This window comes from Catharus ustulatus, chromosome 4, assembly GCF_009819885.2.
Source record: "Catharus ustulatus isolate bCatUst1 chromosome 4, bCatUst1.pri.v2, whole genome shotgun sequence".
Classification (NCBI taxonomy): Eukaryota; Metazoa; Chordata; class Aves; order Passeriformes; family Turdidae; genus Catharus; species Catharus ustulatus.
Genome location: NC_046224.1, coordinates 22,520,976 through 22,536,739, shown reverse-complemented (window position 1 = coordinate 22,536,739; position 15,764 = coordinate 22,520,976). Strand labels below are relative to the sequence as shown.

At 42.5% G+C, this 15,764-nt stretch overlaps 1 protein-coding gene across 6 annotated transcripts in view; it reads right to left on the bottom strand.

Annotated features, from left to right (window-relative positions):
- Nucleotides 1–15,764, bottom strand: part of TCF20 (transcription factor 20) — a 132,246-nt gene that overhangs the window by 42,697 nt on the left and 73,785 nt on the right. For all 6 annotated transcript variants that reach the window (XM_033057691.2, XM_033057686.2, XM_033057689.2 and 3 more), the window contains one exon: nucleotides 1,171–6,786. In XM_033057691.2, the coding sequence (XP_032913582.1) occupies nucleotides 1,171–6,750 (5,580 nt within the window). In that variant the 5' untranslated portion in view covers nucleotides 6,751–6,786. The remainder of the gene's footprint in view (nucleotides 1–1,170; nucleotides 6,787–15,764) is intronic.

Below are 15,764 nucleotides of genomic sequence, written 5' to 3'. Positions count from 1 at the left end.
CTGTCAAAGAACAGTTGAGTGAAAATTTAGAACAAGCCAGGAATCAAACTTGAAGAGAAAAAGTTCATGGGGAGGAAACAAGAACACTGTATGTAACAATACAGAGGAAAGAAGATAAAAAGTGGATCCCAACACTATTTAGCAAAGGAAGAATCTGAAGGCAACAGGAAAAAGTAGTTCTATGGCTCTTCCATGGTCTGACCCAGGACAAAGAGCAATACAAAAAAAGATAACCATAAAAAATGGTGAAGGCAAAGCAAGGCACATAACTGTGGTTTTAAAGCATCAGCTTCTGCCTCAGGAAATCAAGAACAGTGAGTGTGTCCATCCACAACCAGGCAGTTGTGAATGAAATTTTTCCTTTGTCCCTGCTTTAATTTCACCTATTTCTTCTCACTCATTGTATACTCACACTCTGCAGAAAGTCAATTATCAGTATCATTTGTGAATGCTGCGTTCATCAATACTAAACCCACACATATTTCACTTAATGCTTAGAGACCCTTGCGCAATTCTGCTCTATCCACCTTATTTTGTAAGGACTGTAAATTCTCCTACAGTTGCGTAATAGGTATTACAGTGCAGAGTAGCTCACACTGGAAGGAACCCCTGCTGAAAGCAGAGCCAACTTTGAAGGCAGCCCCATCTTCAGGTGTAAAGCTGCTTAGGGATTTGCTCAAAACCAAATTTTGCATCTCCAAAACCAGGGAATTCCACAGCTTTTCTGTCGTTTCCCCTCCCTCAATCCAATGTCTGACCAACTCCACTGAAATTTTTTGCCTAACTGAACTGGAATTTTCTTTACTGCAATTTGTGTCTGCTATCACTTGTCCTTTCACTCTGCCTCCAAGAAGAGCCCTAGAAAACATTAAATATCTAATAGAATAAAAGAAAGAAGGGCAAAGAGATCACTATAGTCAGGAGAAAGACTTTGGACATCTAGAACTTTTACTAGGTAATAAGCATCCAGCTTTTTGATGTCCAAAAAAATCTTATCTGATTAGGTGTGGCAGAGATCTAAATGAGGCCATCAAAAGGACATCACTAGAAAAAAAAGATAAAACATGGTTGTTTAAGACATGGGAGAAGAACAAGGAAAAACAGTATTCCAAATGGCATATATTTGCTAATGAAAGAAAATAATTTTGTATAGCAAGGTTAGGTACTCACCATCTCTCTTGCAATCTCCACAGCTTCCTGCAGCCCATAGAGCCTGCCACAGACCAGGTAGATCCCATTGGCCCAGAGAATACAACCCTCATGGACCCAAAATTCATTGCTGTCAAGAGGTAGTTCAGGAATTTGTAACTCCAGCTCAGTGCCACCTTCTGAAGTGGGCATAGACGGTTTTGAGTCCAAAGGAGTCTTTTCACCACCACTGCCACCATCAGTGGTTGCTTTTTTACAAGAAGCTCCCCTTGAAAGTGACCGAGAGGCTCCGCTACAGTCCTCAGAGCGGTGCCGCCTCTTAAAGCGGGGATGAGCAGCCAGGCTTCTCTGTTCCTTCTGTTGTTGCTGTTCCTCCTCCTCTTCAGTATCTGTCTTGGAACCATTAGAAGCACTTTTGTGCCGTACCTTGACCTTGCTCTGCATTTCTGTGGCCCTCTTTGGAGGTGGATTCTTGGGCAAGGTAGCTGCGTAATCCTGGGGGTAGAAAGGACCAAAGAGGTCACCCATGTTACGGTAGCTGGCCCATTTGCCACACAGGCAGCAAACCAGATGCCCCAAGACAGAAGACTCCGTTACTACAGGGCCTTGCAGCATGAAAGATGAGGTGGGCAGCACTTTGCTCTCCGCATTGCTAGGAGGGGGTGTTGAAGACCGCTGTCCTTTCCGACCCCTCACCAATTTGTTCTGCTCCTCTTCCTCCGCATTTATGATTGTGCATACAGCGCCTAATTCACACTTGTTTACCACATGAATGTAAGGGAAAAAGGACTTATTCTTGGAGTCAGTTTTATCTACAGACTGAGTAGCATATTTGAGCTTGATCTCTGGTTCTTGAGGCTCCACAATTGGAGCAGCCCGTCTAGGCTTTCGCTTCCGTGGCTGTGCTGCAGGTTTTCGCCTCTCCCTCCTTTGCCTCTTGGGCTTTGGCTCACCAGCACCCACCCCTTCTGCAGGCTGTGACGGTGCTGGTGGGGGAGGAGGGGGCACAGGCAGCTGCTGCTGTTGCTGCTGCTTCTTCTGCTTGTTCACACTCCCAATTGGCCTCCCTTTTTTCTTTCCAGAGGGGAAATATCCCTTTGGAGGGAAACCATCTGGCTTGGGTGAAATGTTTGTCACATCTCCATCTTTTTCCTCAGACTTTGGATTTGGTTCAGAAATGAACACACTGGAAGGGGAAATTGTTTTTGAGTCTGAAAAGGTCAGAGTTCCAGCTCCACTTACAGATCCATCAGACCTTCCCTGACCACCTGACTTCTGAGAAGGAGGTGGTGCTGCATTGGATCCTGCTCCTTCTTTGCCAATAATGGCAGTTTCAGGGACCTCTTTTCTGTTTTTATCATCCTCACTGCTTTGCCACTCTTCTGAAGATCTTGGAACAGTTTTTTCACCAGTTGTATCCTGGCTTGCTGGCCCCACTTGATCTGACATCTCTCCTTTTCTCTTCTCAGCCTCTGGTCCATGTCCAGCCACATTTCCTCCTTCAGGTCCACTCTTGAGCGACAGGATGTCATCAAGAGTGACAGTATCTGGACCAGTTTCAGCACTGTTGGTAGAAACACTTCTCCTAATATTGGGAGATGTAATTTTTTGAACAATAGCTTCCAGTTTTAATCCTCGCCCCTTTCTTGGGGGCAATATTTTGGTCTTTGCTGGGCTTGTGAGGGAAACAGCAGGACAATTCCTATCAGGACTTGGCAGGTCCTTGAAGGAATCTCCCTTTGCAACTGACTTGCCAGCATCTTGGCTTTGAGATGAATGGGCATAGGAGTTGTATGTTTTATCAGCTCCTTCTTTTGTTGAAGTCATCAGCCGCCCTTTATCTTCACCACCACTGTTCTTCATATCATGTGGCTGTCTTTTGGTAGGGATAGGAGAGATGAAAGAACGGACCCTCCTCCTCATGATTAATGGGTTTTGAGGAGACTGGTCTTCCTGGCCAGGGAGTCTAAGCATAGCATTACTAGGTTTGGGTAAATCTGTAGATTCCTCTCGTCGATGCCCATCACTTTCTTGAGGGCAAAATCTTTTTTGGTTGGCTGCTCCAAGAGGGCCGCTGCTTTTGGCAGGAGAAGTTTGCCGAGAGAGGTCCCAACCAGATTCATGATGCTGCAACTTCTGGTTGCCGTGTTTCAGTTCGGTGCATTTGCTCTGAGTACTGTCACTCCCCATGACACAGCGCCCAGCTTCCTGACTTCCAGTATCATGGTAAGAGCTACCTTGAAGGTACATCATTCCATCCTTGTCATTTTTTAAGGGACTCCTCACTCTTTCCAGAAACTGCTGTTGTCTTGGGCTCTTCCTTGCTCCTTCCTGCCTGTGCTGAGCTGCAGCAATCACACCCTGAGCAGCGCTGCTTGCCCAATCTTTGTATTCCTCTTGCTGTTGCTGGTATATCTGTCTCTTGTAATGATACTGGGAATTCAGACTCTGGTTGGGGTCACCAAAAGCATGAGGCCTAGCATTTGTGTGATATGCTGAAGCCAGAGATGGGCCTTCTGAATTCTGAGGGTAGACAGAATGCAAGGAACCCCTGCTAACTCTTTCAGGTAGTGTCATGTGTGGGTTCATGTGATGCAGATCTGCCCCTGGGCCTCTGCTTCTGCCTGGTGACATTTTCAGCTTATCAGCAAGATCCTGATATTGAGAGGGTGATTTACCCCTTCCAGTTCTGCCAGGTCCTCTTCTCATCTGTGTCGATCTGCTATCCTGCTGGGGCATGTAGTCTGGAGCAGCATCGGAGACTGCAGCTCCAGGGCTGGCATTGCCTCGAAAAGATTCGTGCTTAATGCCAGCAGGATGACAATGGTCTCCTGTTTTTTTATTATTGAGACTAGTTGAGCCCTTTTCAAAATCTTCCTCCTTTATTTGCCCACTGTGAGCTTTCATCTTTGTTTCCATGGATACTAAACCACCAGGGAGTATTACTGACTGGCTCAAGCCAGGGGCAAGACGTTCACTCCTTCCGCTTCTGGCCTCAGGACCCATGTGCCCCATGGGGTGAGGGCCAGGATCTCTTACAAGCTGCCTTAATGGAGATATGTCACAGATCACTGATCTCCTCTCTGAGAGTGCTCCTGCCTCATGGGCAGCAGACTGAGACTCCACATCAAACTTTCTAGCAATAGGGTAATCAGCTAAATTTATCTGCTTCATGTCTGGAGCTGCACTGCTAGACTTCCTATCCCAGGGACCCCAGTGAGGGCCCTCCAGGAGGGACCCCATGCTTTTGTTTAAGAGGCCTCTATTGGTCAATTCATTGGTTTGACTAATTAAAACATTGGGCCTCATTGCTCCCTCCAAACTCCCAGCCATCCCAGAATGCTCCTGAGCATTTCTAGAATACCTTCTGTCTGGATGATGGTGGTACCCCTGTAAAACCTCTTGTAGGAGGCTAGGAAACTTCTCATTACGGCCTTTGCGCTCACCATGCCCTGGAAAATCCCCCTTTTCTTGACCAGATGGATACTGTGGAAAGCCACCAACATTTCTCTGTATACCAGGAGCTATATTATCCTTGTAGCTGTATCTTAAACTGCCAGGAGACTTGGAAGATTCTGTTCTTGCAGGAAAATTTGGCCCAACAACTGCATGACCAGACTGGCTGTTCCCTTCCCCATTATGGTTAGTGTTATCACCACTTTTGCTCCCTTTACCTCCTCCTTGAGTTTCTTGCTGTGTCCCTGCATGCCCAGCTTCTTTTGCTCCACTAGTGCTAGCTGGTGCCTGAGGGGCAGTGGAAGCATCATCTTGTGCAGGTTTATCTTGTCCACCTGACTTTTCTACTCTTCCTGTCATGGCTTCCCGGGAGACAATCACCCCAACTGCCTTTTCATTAACTTTTGGGGTATTTTCCACAGCCACCACAGCTTCCTTCCCATCAGGGGAGGTCACATCTTCCCTAGCTGCAGGACTGCTGCTGAGTTTTGATGGCTCATTCTGAGAACCTTGTGCTGGTGAGGAGTTGGGTCTCTCTAAATTACCCCCTTTGTAAGTGGTGTCTGAGCTGGTGCTCTGGCCACTCAGCTGTCTCACCCTTTCCCCATGATCCTCTGAACTACTGGAACAGCCACCATCCAGGGACTCTGCCATAGGAGACTTGAGTTGCTCCTCTGCCTGGGAGGAACCTTCTGAGTTGGTGCAGCTGTCGGCTTTCTTGGAAGAGGATGATCTTTTGGAACTTTTTTTCTGAGGTGCCAAGGCATCCGAGAGCAACATGTGCTGGACTGTGTTGGGCAGATTGGCAACTTGAGAACTTAGAGCACTCAGGCTGCTCAGTCCTGGATCTGTGAGCCTTTTTTCCTGCAGTCCTTCCAGTCCAAACCCCTTGAATCCACTCGCATGAGCATTGGGGCTTGGCATCATAGATGGTGTAGGACTAAGCTGAGGCATCATCTGCAGGATTCGGTTTCTAGAACTCATGGACATGTTGCCTTGCCCACATTGGAGGTTTTCTCCACCAGGCATGAGCGGAGAAGGCGTAGAGCTGCAGCTTGGAGACTGAACCACAGATGCAGCAGGAGATGGATTAGAGATTGGACTGAAGTTTTGGTGGAACTGCATCGGTGACCTTACAGGAACTTCAGTCTGGCTGTACTGTCCCACTTGACTTTGAAGAGAGAGTTTGCTGGCAGCATTTGAATACTGCATTACGTGCTGAGGTGGGTGCTGCTGCTGCTGCTGCCCCTGCTGCCCACTTTGGGGCAGTTTAGACTGCTCAAAGCTTTTCATCGGTTGAGTTTGAAAGCTGTAGTTGGACTGGGTCCCATAGGCCTGTGCATTGGAACCCACAGCATGGCCTTCGTACTGCGACCCAGAATTCACACTGTAGCTTCCGTCATAATTCTGTCCTGACTGGCCAAAACGCTGTGGGGAAGGGAAAGAGGAGGAGGAGGATGACGAAGGTGGTTGATAGTGTTGGCTGAACTGACCCACTCGTAACTGGTAGCCTGAAGCAGAGGAAGGCAGTGTGGATGGACGCTGCATTGGCTGCAAGTGTGAGGTGCTAGAAGCAGACTGGCTGGACGCCTGGGGTAAAGGCTGATGAGATTGATAGATCTGCTGTCTCAGCTGCTGCACCTGTTGCTGCTGGCTAGAAGCCTGCTGCTGATACTGGGCACTCCCTGGAGAGAAAGGACCAGTATAATCCTGTTGATAGTGGGATACACCCCCAAGGGTCGAGTGCTGTGTTTGGAACTGGCCCACATGTCCCTCACTCCCATACTGACTCCCAAAGCTACTCCCTTGGGGGGGCCCATAGCTCTGTACTGGTCCAGAAGGCCTGCGCTGAGGTGGCTGCTGCCCTCCTGACACCACCGGATCTTTGTTGGTAGCCATATAGTAAAACTCTCCTGCTTCTTTTCTGAAACCTTGGTAGCTCTGATGGCCAGAGCTCTCACCAGGCATTGCTGTAGAGGCTCCTGTTGCTCCACGACGTCCACTGCCAGCACCTCCTCCAAAGCTCTGGAACATCTGGGCCTGCTGGCGGGGGTTGAACTCTTCCAGTCGGGATGAAGTGTGCACTTCCTGCGGGTAGCTCTGCTGGTTTCCGTGATAACTACTTTGCTCCCGAAAGGACTGCATGCTGTTCAGCAGCAGAGCAGTAGCTCGAAAGCCCTCCTAAATATGGAGAAAAAAGAGGGGGAAAAAAAAAAAGGTATAATATGTTTCCCAGTTACTCCAGTACCCAATTTCCATGTTTTAACAGCAATTAATATTTAGTATTTCTCTTCAACTTCCTGGTACAAATATTTAACCCTTCTTCTTGCAACCTGCCAACATTCTAGGTAATGAGGGTCAGTAGCCTATTACCAGTTGGCTAGCAGTAGTTGTGTATTTCCAGCAGTATTATTTTCCCCATTATCATTTACTAACTGGCTGTGTTTATGTGCCCCTGAAGAAAGAAACTTCCAACAATATTTGTAAAGCAAAGGTGAGCAATCCTCACCATCCAGCTATTCCTATAGCTAATACTGGGAGTAATCCAAATTTATTTTGCTACCATGTTTAAAGATGTGACGAGAACCCTCCAACGCTTTCAAATCACACTTGGATTTACCACAGGAATGATATCCAAGGTCCATGTTTCACACTGGGAAAGATCTCTATAGGCAAACACTCAAGATACAATTGACCAAAGCTCAAACCAAGAAAACCCAAAGAAACAATCCATGTGAGCACGTGGAAGAACTGGCACCAGCATACTCACTGCTCAGTTCCTGAGTAATTCCAGTGACACTCCTAGGTGAAAACCAACACAAGACAACACATTGCATTTTCCCCCCCAGCCATCTGCTTTCCTTTACAGGAAGAAAAGTTGAAACAAGTTCACTCTATTTGAGCAAAACAGTCTACAACTTCATCCCTCAGGACTTTTATATTACCTTGAATGAAACGTAACTGAAAACATTTGCCAGTCAGAGTACATATTTTGGAATACTGTGTATGATCATCTACATTTACATAATCAACTCATAAGCTAACAAACTCCAGGAAGGCTCTCCCCTGTATTTAAACATATTATTCAGTATGTGGAATTATGACTCAGCCTCAAGGACTGGACTACAACTGCAGAATTGCTTGGGGACCCTGGCTAGTCACTCTATAAAAGCCTGTCACATTACTAAATGCATTAAGAAAAGTACAACAACGAACCATGTGCATTGTACACTGCCTTTAAAAATCAAAGCCAAAAAACCAAAACAAAAAACAACAACAAAACAAACCCCCCCCCCCCCCCCCCCCATAAATTAACAGATGACAAAAGCATTTCATGTCTGAAACATGTTGCGGTTTTCTCTTCCTGAAAAAAAATATGGATAAAGCCACCTGGAGAGACTCCTTCCTTTCAAAGAACGTTAAGACAATGCTCACACTTTTCCAGGAAACAGAACCCCAACTCCTCAGATTGGAGACTTCCTGGAAGACTTGCCTGCATTATGTTTTCATATTTAGTCATGTTTTGTGTTTGCTATGTTCAGCTGAACCCACTGAGAATTAAATTCTAGCTTTGCACTTAAGATTTGTTCAAGTAGATCACCAAACTCACAAAAAAACCCAGGCACACAAATGAGATGCAGGCAAGATTTGGCATCGTGTTCTTTTCCCATCTGTCTCACAAGGTTATTTTTTTATTAACATTTCTGTTATCTACAGGAGACTAGCCCTACCACTGGAGTCTTTAATCTACTATCTCTGTGTGTAGGCTACAGAACACACAGGCACAAAACCACCCCACAGCACTGCATGTCTCTGCAGCCCCTCTCCTCTAATTCAAAGGCCTCTTTGTGTTGCAGCCTTGGTTCATGCAGATTGATGTACATAATAATATTACTGGAATCAAAAGGAGAACTGTCAAATTGTTAATACTTCAAATTCTCCCTCTCTTTATCTAGGAAGTCAATTTTGCTGCTGTTTTAATCTTACATTTTAAGTGTCATTAAGAGAGATCTGCTGTTCTGCTGAACTTCCACTTTTTTAGCATTTTAAAGACTACATATATCACATGAATAACACTTCTATGAATGCCACACTGTGCCAATCTGTCCAGTTCAGGCTTATTATGGATAAGTTCCTCCTTCTTCTGAATCATTGCGTTTGTTTAATCAGTTTGAAGCTCCTAGCTCTATTGGGGTAGGACTAAAATTGGGATACCTAAGGCAAGGTTCTTTTTTTTGTGTGTGTGACTTGCTGTTAAGGCAAAAAAAATGAGGGGGGGAAAAAGGAAAAAAACATACACAGAAGTTATCAAGCTAAAGGTAAGAGAACATCTACTGCAACTGGCAGATGTTAAAAGCACCTTCTCTAGATAAGCAGTTTGGGACTCGGCAATCAGCAAAATTCACGTGCCATGCAGACTGCATGCACGCCCTGGCTATCACATGCTTGGCATCCATCCTCTTTTCATGAAAGCAACATTTCCATCCTCTCACAGGCTCAGTCTCCCACAGAATCTCAGACTCAATTTTTAAACACAACTTTACCAAAGCTTACTTTGCATAGTCTGGACAAGATCTCAGGAAGCCTGTTCTGTATTACATCATACAAAAACTTTAATCTCTGTAACCCTACTAATGGGCTTGAAAACTGCTACATTTTCAAGCTAATGTATGTTCACAATGCTGGCAAACATTCTTAAGACTTCTTCACTACTAAAAGAGAGCAATTTTAATTATATAATGAATAGAAACAGCACAAGATGCTGTAAAATGCCCTTAAGAACAGAGATACAGTAAAGGTCAACCAAGGCACAAATTCTTATCCTCCATAATCTCATGCAATCATGTAACATTTATTCAGTCCAGAAGTTATATATGCTAACTTAAAACCAGGAGAACATATTTTTCTCCTTCAATTTACTATTTTTTTCAGTCTTGGAATTTACCCTGACAAACAAACAAGAGGTTTTCATCAGGACAATACTTGCTTTGAGTAGCTCACAAGGAGCCTAACTTGAGTAACATAACCAATAGAATAGCTGCCAAAAAGAAAAAAGGCATTTCATTAATAACAGGAGTACAAAAAGATAGGATGTGCTCTGACCCATTACATCACTTAAGACATATAGCACATTTCCTGTCATTAATGCGCTATAAATACTGAACTATTACAATTACTACTGCAATAGCCTTTCTTAACAGTAACAGCCCTGTAAAGTGCTTAGATATAAGTGCTGTGCTCTCAGCAAAACCAATGAGAATAAACCCCTGGTAAAGTCTTGTTAATAAAATATATTCAGACAATAAGGCATTCAAAGGCTACCCCCATCCACGTGCAAAAAAAGTATCCCTTTTATTATTTTTTTACTAAAGCCTTTAAAGAAAACATTTTCAGCTGGTACATACTCCTCCTCATGCATGATCTCAAGAGGACAATGCACCCCACGCCAGATAGAAATGACAACACAATCATAAAACTCTGTAAAGGTAGCACACATCCGTAACACCATCCCCAGCAGAAGGGACAAAGTCCTGACTCCAAACAAGTTTAAGAGTGACAAATTAAACACATTTACAGTACTTTCCCACATGCACAGTATGCAACGTCCCCGTTTATTCAAAGGGAAGGTGAGAGTCTGGCACAGCTTTCACTGCTCCAGTGTCACACCTACACTCTTGCTACACGTGCATGCAGCTCTCTTAGTAAAGCTGCATGGCTTTAAAGTATTTATAGCCTGTAGCTGTAGAGCCATCTAAGCATATCCATCTAGACACTGCAGACTACACTCACTAGGCTAAGCAGTTTCACTCTGCTCCAACACATTCATTTCTCCCCCAACAGCCCAGTAATCAAAATTTGCGTTCAACCTGGCAGGAACAAAGGAAGCACATTACAAGCTTGTGTGGCTGATAAAAAACAGCTTCACTTATGGAATCACTGCACAGAAGTCTAGAATAGGAAAAAGCAATCGGTCCTCTTACCCAAACCTCAGACTTATTTGTGAGACATGAGAAGTTATTTCAAGCAGTGTATCAATTTACCTTCTTCATGTGAATTTATTTTTAAGCATAATGCAGATTTTCTGTCTTGTTTAATAATTTGAAACTTGGTTAACAAAGGAGTTCCTCGAAATATGAAGCTACTGCATTGTGATCTCACTGTGCTCAAGATTATCCAATGTTAGTCAAAGCATGTAAGCATCTTTCAATGGCTCCTGCACGTGTATCAGTGTGCCTGTGACCAGTGCTGATTAACAGAATTCATCAGTACTCCCACAGCAAGATTACTCTGTGAGATGATCTTCTGCAATATACCATGCTCGGCTTTTTTACAGCAACATAAATCTTTAAAACTCTTTTTGTCCCGATTATCAGAGACTGGACAAATAACAGGACAGCTGCCCAGATCTCCCCACATAACACTGATGCCAACATAGCAATGCATCACTACAGACGGCTCATAACAAGCAAACTAAAAACCAAAATACTGTGGGGCCTAATTCTTGATTATAAGCCTATAAAGGAGCAAATGAAACCACCACCAGCTCATTCAGTAGGACATAAGTGGGGTCCTTCCGCTTCGTTAAATTTTCTTTAGATTTGGGTTGACTACTGCGATCCATCTGTGCAGAGAAGTCTCAGGCAGCAGTCAAATGCAATATATCTTTAGTGCTCTGTCAAAAGCCTCTCACTTCCTAGCATGCTTATCAGGAAAGAAAATGCAGTTACAGGCAGGTGACAAACAGTAAGATAGTATTTTCCATAGGCCAAAATGTACACAAAGAAGTTGGAAGGGTTATAGAGCATCCAGGGTTCTGATTAAAATAGACTCACTTGAGAAATGCTGTCCAAGTGACAGAGATGTACAAGTTTGCAGCCATTTCTTGCCACAACTCATACAAAATGCAAAAATTACTATTTTTGTCCTTCCTCATTGTATCTTCTTAAACTAGCAGAGAACACACATAACCAAAATAATCTCAAAAGCCAGAACATGAGTGTGAGAAATTCAGGAGTATATTTTGTAAGAAATAAAGCCTGTGCTCCAAATTCAATCAGAAATAGAGGAAGAAAAGATTTCCATGTACTGAGTACCATTTCCATTGTCAAGGCCGAGTTGCTGACCCTCATTTCTGCAGGTACAGAGTTATTACTTGCACACCTGATCAATGGCTGGAATAAACTGACCTTGTTTCAGTTTTGGTGGAACACTGCTGCTTTTAAGAGAAGGCAAGTCAGCCCCCAATGCCACAAGAAGATGAATTTAAAGATCAAACCTAAGACTGCATTTAACGAAGTAGCAGATATAACTTATTTCTTCTACATTTTATGCTTTTTTAAAAGAACAGGGAGAATAATTTAGACTTGTTTTCAACATTAGGTGTGGTATAGAAGTAATACAAGACAGTCAGCCCTTCAAACGGTCACCAGTTTGTCCAAGCAGTAACTACATTCACTGCTCACTTCTTTCAGAAAGTTGTGTTTCTGATGTTATTCACCACCACACTTTTAGAGAAACCTACAGTCAGATCTGGCTCTCACCAATACATCACAATACGTTCTGTGAAACAAACTTACTACACCACTCAAAGCTGAAACAGGATACAGTTCATTACCATGGAGAGCACCAGACTCTATGGAAGTAGCTAAACTGAAGTATCTTGTAAAGTATATAAAAATTAAACTCATAATGCTGCATCAATGGAAACGGAATTTTATAATTCTAAAGAACCAAAGCATGTCTTAGAAACCATATGTAGTGGCTACACATGCTTAAGTACCTATTAAGAACACATATTAGCAACACATCTTGCAATATCAGTGGTAATGCTGGTCTTGACAAAAAAAACCCAAGACACCAAAACTTAATTTTGTCCTTCCTAGTGAAAACATTTATCAAAATATTCCTCAAATAAGCTACAGCTTGGCCAAGTGGATTGTAACTAGCTTCCATCATCTCACCATGCCTTCTTTACCAAAACGCCTGTACAGCTTTTTAGAAAGTCAGTATGGATGAGTTTAAATCCAAACAATTAAGGAAATGCTTCTCACAGAATGGGTGAGGAACAGATGAGTGTGGCAGAAGGAGCACAGTGAGCTTTGTCAATTGAGAGAGGGGAATGCTCTGGAGATTATAGTGCTAGATAAAATCTACATTCACTTATTTTTCCTATATATTTCCTTAAGTGACCACAGAAAAAGCCCAACTACAGTAAGACTGAGTCAGTGCACCTTCCTACCTCACAGGGGAGATGTCAGCAGATATATTTAGAGCATTCAACTGCATTCAACTGTATCATGTAAACAAATAACAACAAAAAATAATCAAATTCTGCATGTGGCTATTACTTGGGTGCTGCTTTCTTCCCTCACATCCAAAATATTTTTAAAAAATTACTTGTACAATATCAAATCAGAAATACACAGATTTTTTTGCATCTGCAAGTTTTCCTTACTCACTAAGTGAACAAAACTAAAATACCATCTCCAGTTTAGCTTTGCACTTTCAGTGGAGTGTACTGTGAAATTCATATTCCTAAACATGAAGAGAGAAGAAATTTGACAAGAACAACGTCTGTTGTAAGCCAGTATTTAAGTTGTAGTACTAAGAAAACATGTATTTCTAGAAATATAACAAATTATCAAAGTTCAGCAGGATTTTGGCTGATTGTATATATCTGATTTTATTTTATGCCATTGGTTCTCAGTCTCCATCAACAGCACAGATGCACCTAAATAGCTTTCAAAAATCCAACAACCTCTTGTTGAAAGTTATCCATCCAAATTCTTTACAGACACTATTTTAATAAGGATCCATGCAAATCAGTCAGATTTCATTTTATGTCAAAGATTAAAACAACAACTTTGATTTCACACATAGGGTCAGTCTTCTCTAATCCAGTTGGAGAGGTCCAGCCTATTCTATGGTGTTGATGCAGCCATTCACGAGCAAGTCAGGTCAGGGAACTGATACGGTTGAGAAAACTCAAAACTGTGAGGGAGAAAAGCCATTTCTGACCAGACAGATCCATTCACTGTGTCATTACACAAACATCTGTACCAACAAAATGGACACAGCAGGAACTGCTTTAAGTGGCGTGGCTACTGAAGGGCACTTGAAATCAGGAGCTCATATTTAAAAGGCTCTTCATCTTTACACAACAGTTGAACTACTCTTCCTAACACCAAAATGAAAATAATACTGAACCTTCAACTCATTTTTTTCTCCAAGCTGCAGATCAGTTGTTTGCACATCCTAATCCACCTCACTAGTCCTCCAAAAATTTTGCAGTTCATCAATTCATTGCATACCTCTTACTGCAAATTGACCTGTGTCCACACCCCTATGTCTTCAAGCAGCCAAACACATCTGCTCTGGCAATACAGCAAAATCTGAACATCCACTTCAAGAACCACTTGTGATCTGCTCCTCCTCAGAAATGCAAGACAGGAGGCTCAGCAAAGGCATCATGGCTCTCACTAAACCTCTACCTTTCAGTTACAGAACAAGGAAAAGGAGAAGTCAATTATAAATTGCAAGAGGGAAACAGTAAAGTGCAAGCAACATTGCCAAGTTCTATCTGCCCAAGCTCCCACTTTCTGTGTAGAAATTTATCCAGTATCTAAAACACTCAGAACTATAGGGAGGGGGGGAAACCCACCATCCTAACACATTACTTCTAATTAACTTCTATAATTTTTCATACTAAGCAGCAGCCCCAGCCTTGATGACAAGATATTAAGATGAATCCTTATAAGGGTCATATTAAATAGTACCTGTAATATGTCTGTCTTTTCTAGTCAACACAGTCTATACAATTAATTCTTTTTACACTTTTTTTACAATGTCTGGTGCAATGAGCCTGTAACTAAGACTCCTGGGAACTCCTCAAGGCAAATGAAGTAAATTGACATAAAATCTGTATCAGTTATGTGCAAGTATTATTTCAATGCAGGTTATGCACTGTACACAAGAATTATATTCACTGATTAGGATAAAACCATTGTTGAAGACAATACCACCTATTTACATTATAGGCAGTAACATTAAAATCAGGTAGAAAATAACCTTGATCTAACAAATTAAAGAATTACTGTTCAATTGCAGAAAAGCTGTTTTCAAATTTACATCTTCCAATCCTCTTATAGATGGTTTTTGTTCCTTTAAGGTAAGACAAAAAATACAGCTTTAACACTTTCCATTTTCACTAGTCAAGGTAATCATTCTTCCTATTAATTCAGCACTTCATCCCTCTAAATCAATGCAGATTTCAGAGGAATTTGAGTGTGGAAGGTCTGCAAATACTACTGCTATGGCACACTTTGAAAGAAAATACAGTCAAGGCCATACCATGTTTACTGATTTAAAAAATTGGAGAGAAACCTTAGTTTTCCCAAACATAAGAATTGTTTGAACTTCTCTCAAAAAAAAAAATTCAAAGCATTTGTAAGATTTTCACACTAGAAGAACAACAAATTTTCTTTGCCTAACATTTCTCCTTGCCTCCTACAACCTATGTCCTCTAAATATCACTTTGTTCATTTCCCCACACTTCAGATTCCACTGCATCTGCCTCATGTTGAAGCCACAAACTGAGGCAGACCCATTCTTACAGTAACCTTTGTCTTCTGAGACTAACAGGGAGTGACTAAGACTTTAGCCACACTTACATGGAGACAGGAGAAACAGTTCAGATTATTACAAAATAATTTTATACATTTAAATAATTCAACAAAGAGATTACTTCAGAGGTAGGACTATTTTAAGGAGGTCCTTCCCCTTCCTATCTACCCATCTCCTCCCCAGCAGGATTTCTTTGAAATTTTCAGATTGGACCAGTTTCTTGAATCACCTCATTATTCATCCCCACTGCTCCACTGGCATAACCAATAGACAGACAAGAGAGAGAAGGTAGCACAAAGCAGTGTTGGAGCGAACAGCTCAGAACTCCTGAGGTTTATACTTAGCCTTGGCCTAAAGCACTTAAATTGGTTCACTCTCACCAGCTCCCCCACGGAGTTAAAACCTTTCAGAACCAATCTTTCTATGTCAACTTTATGTATATAAAGTGATTAAACTTCTAACACATCTCAGTTAAAAGTCTGCAAAATCTAGGTTTTAAACTCAAGCCACTGTAACCAACAAACTCCACACTTCCA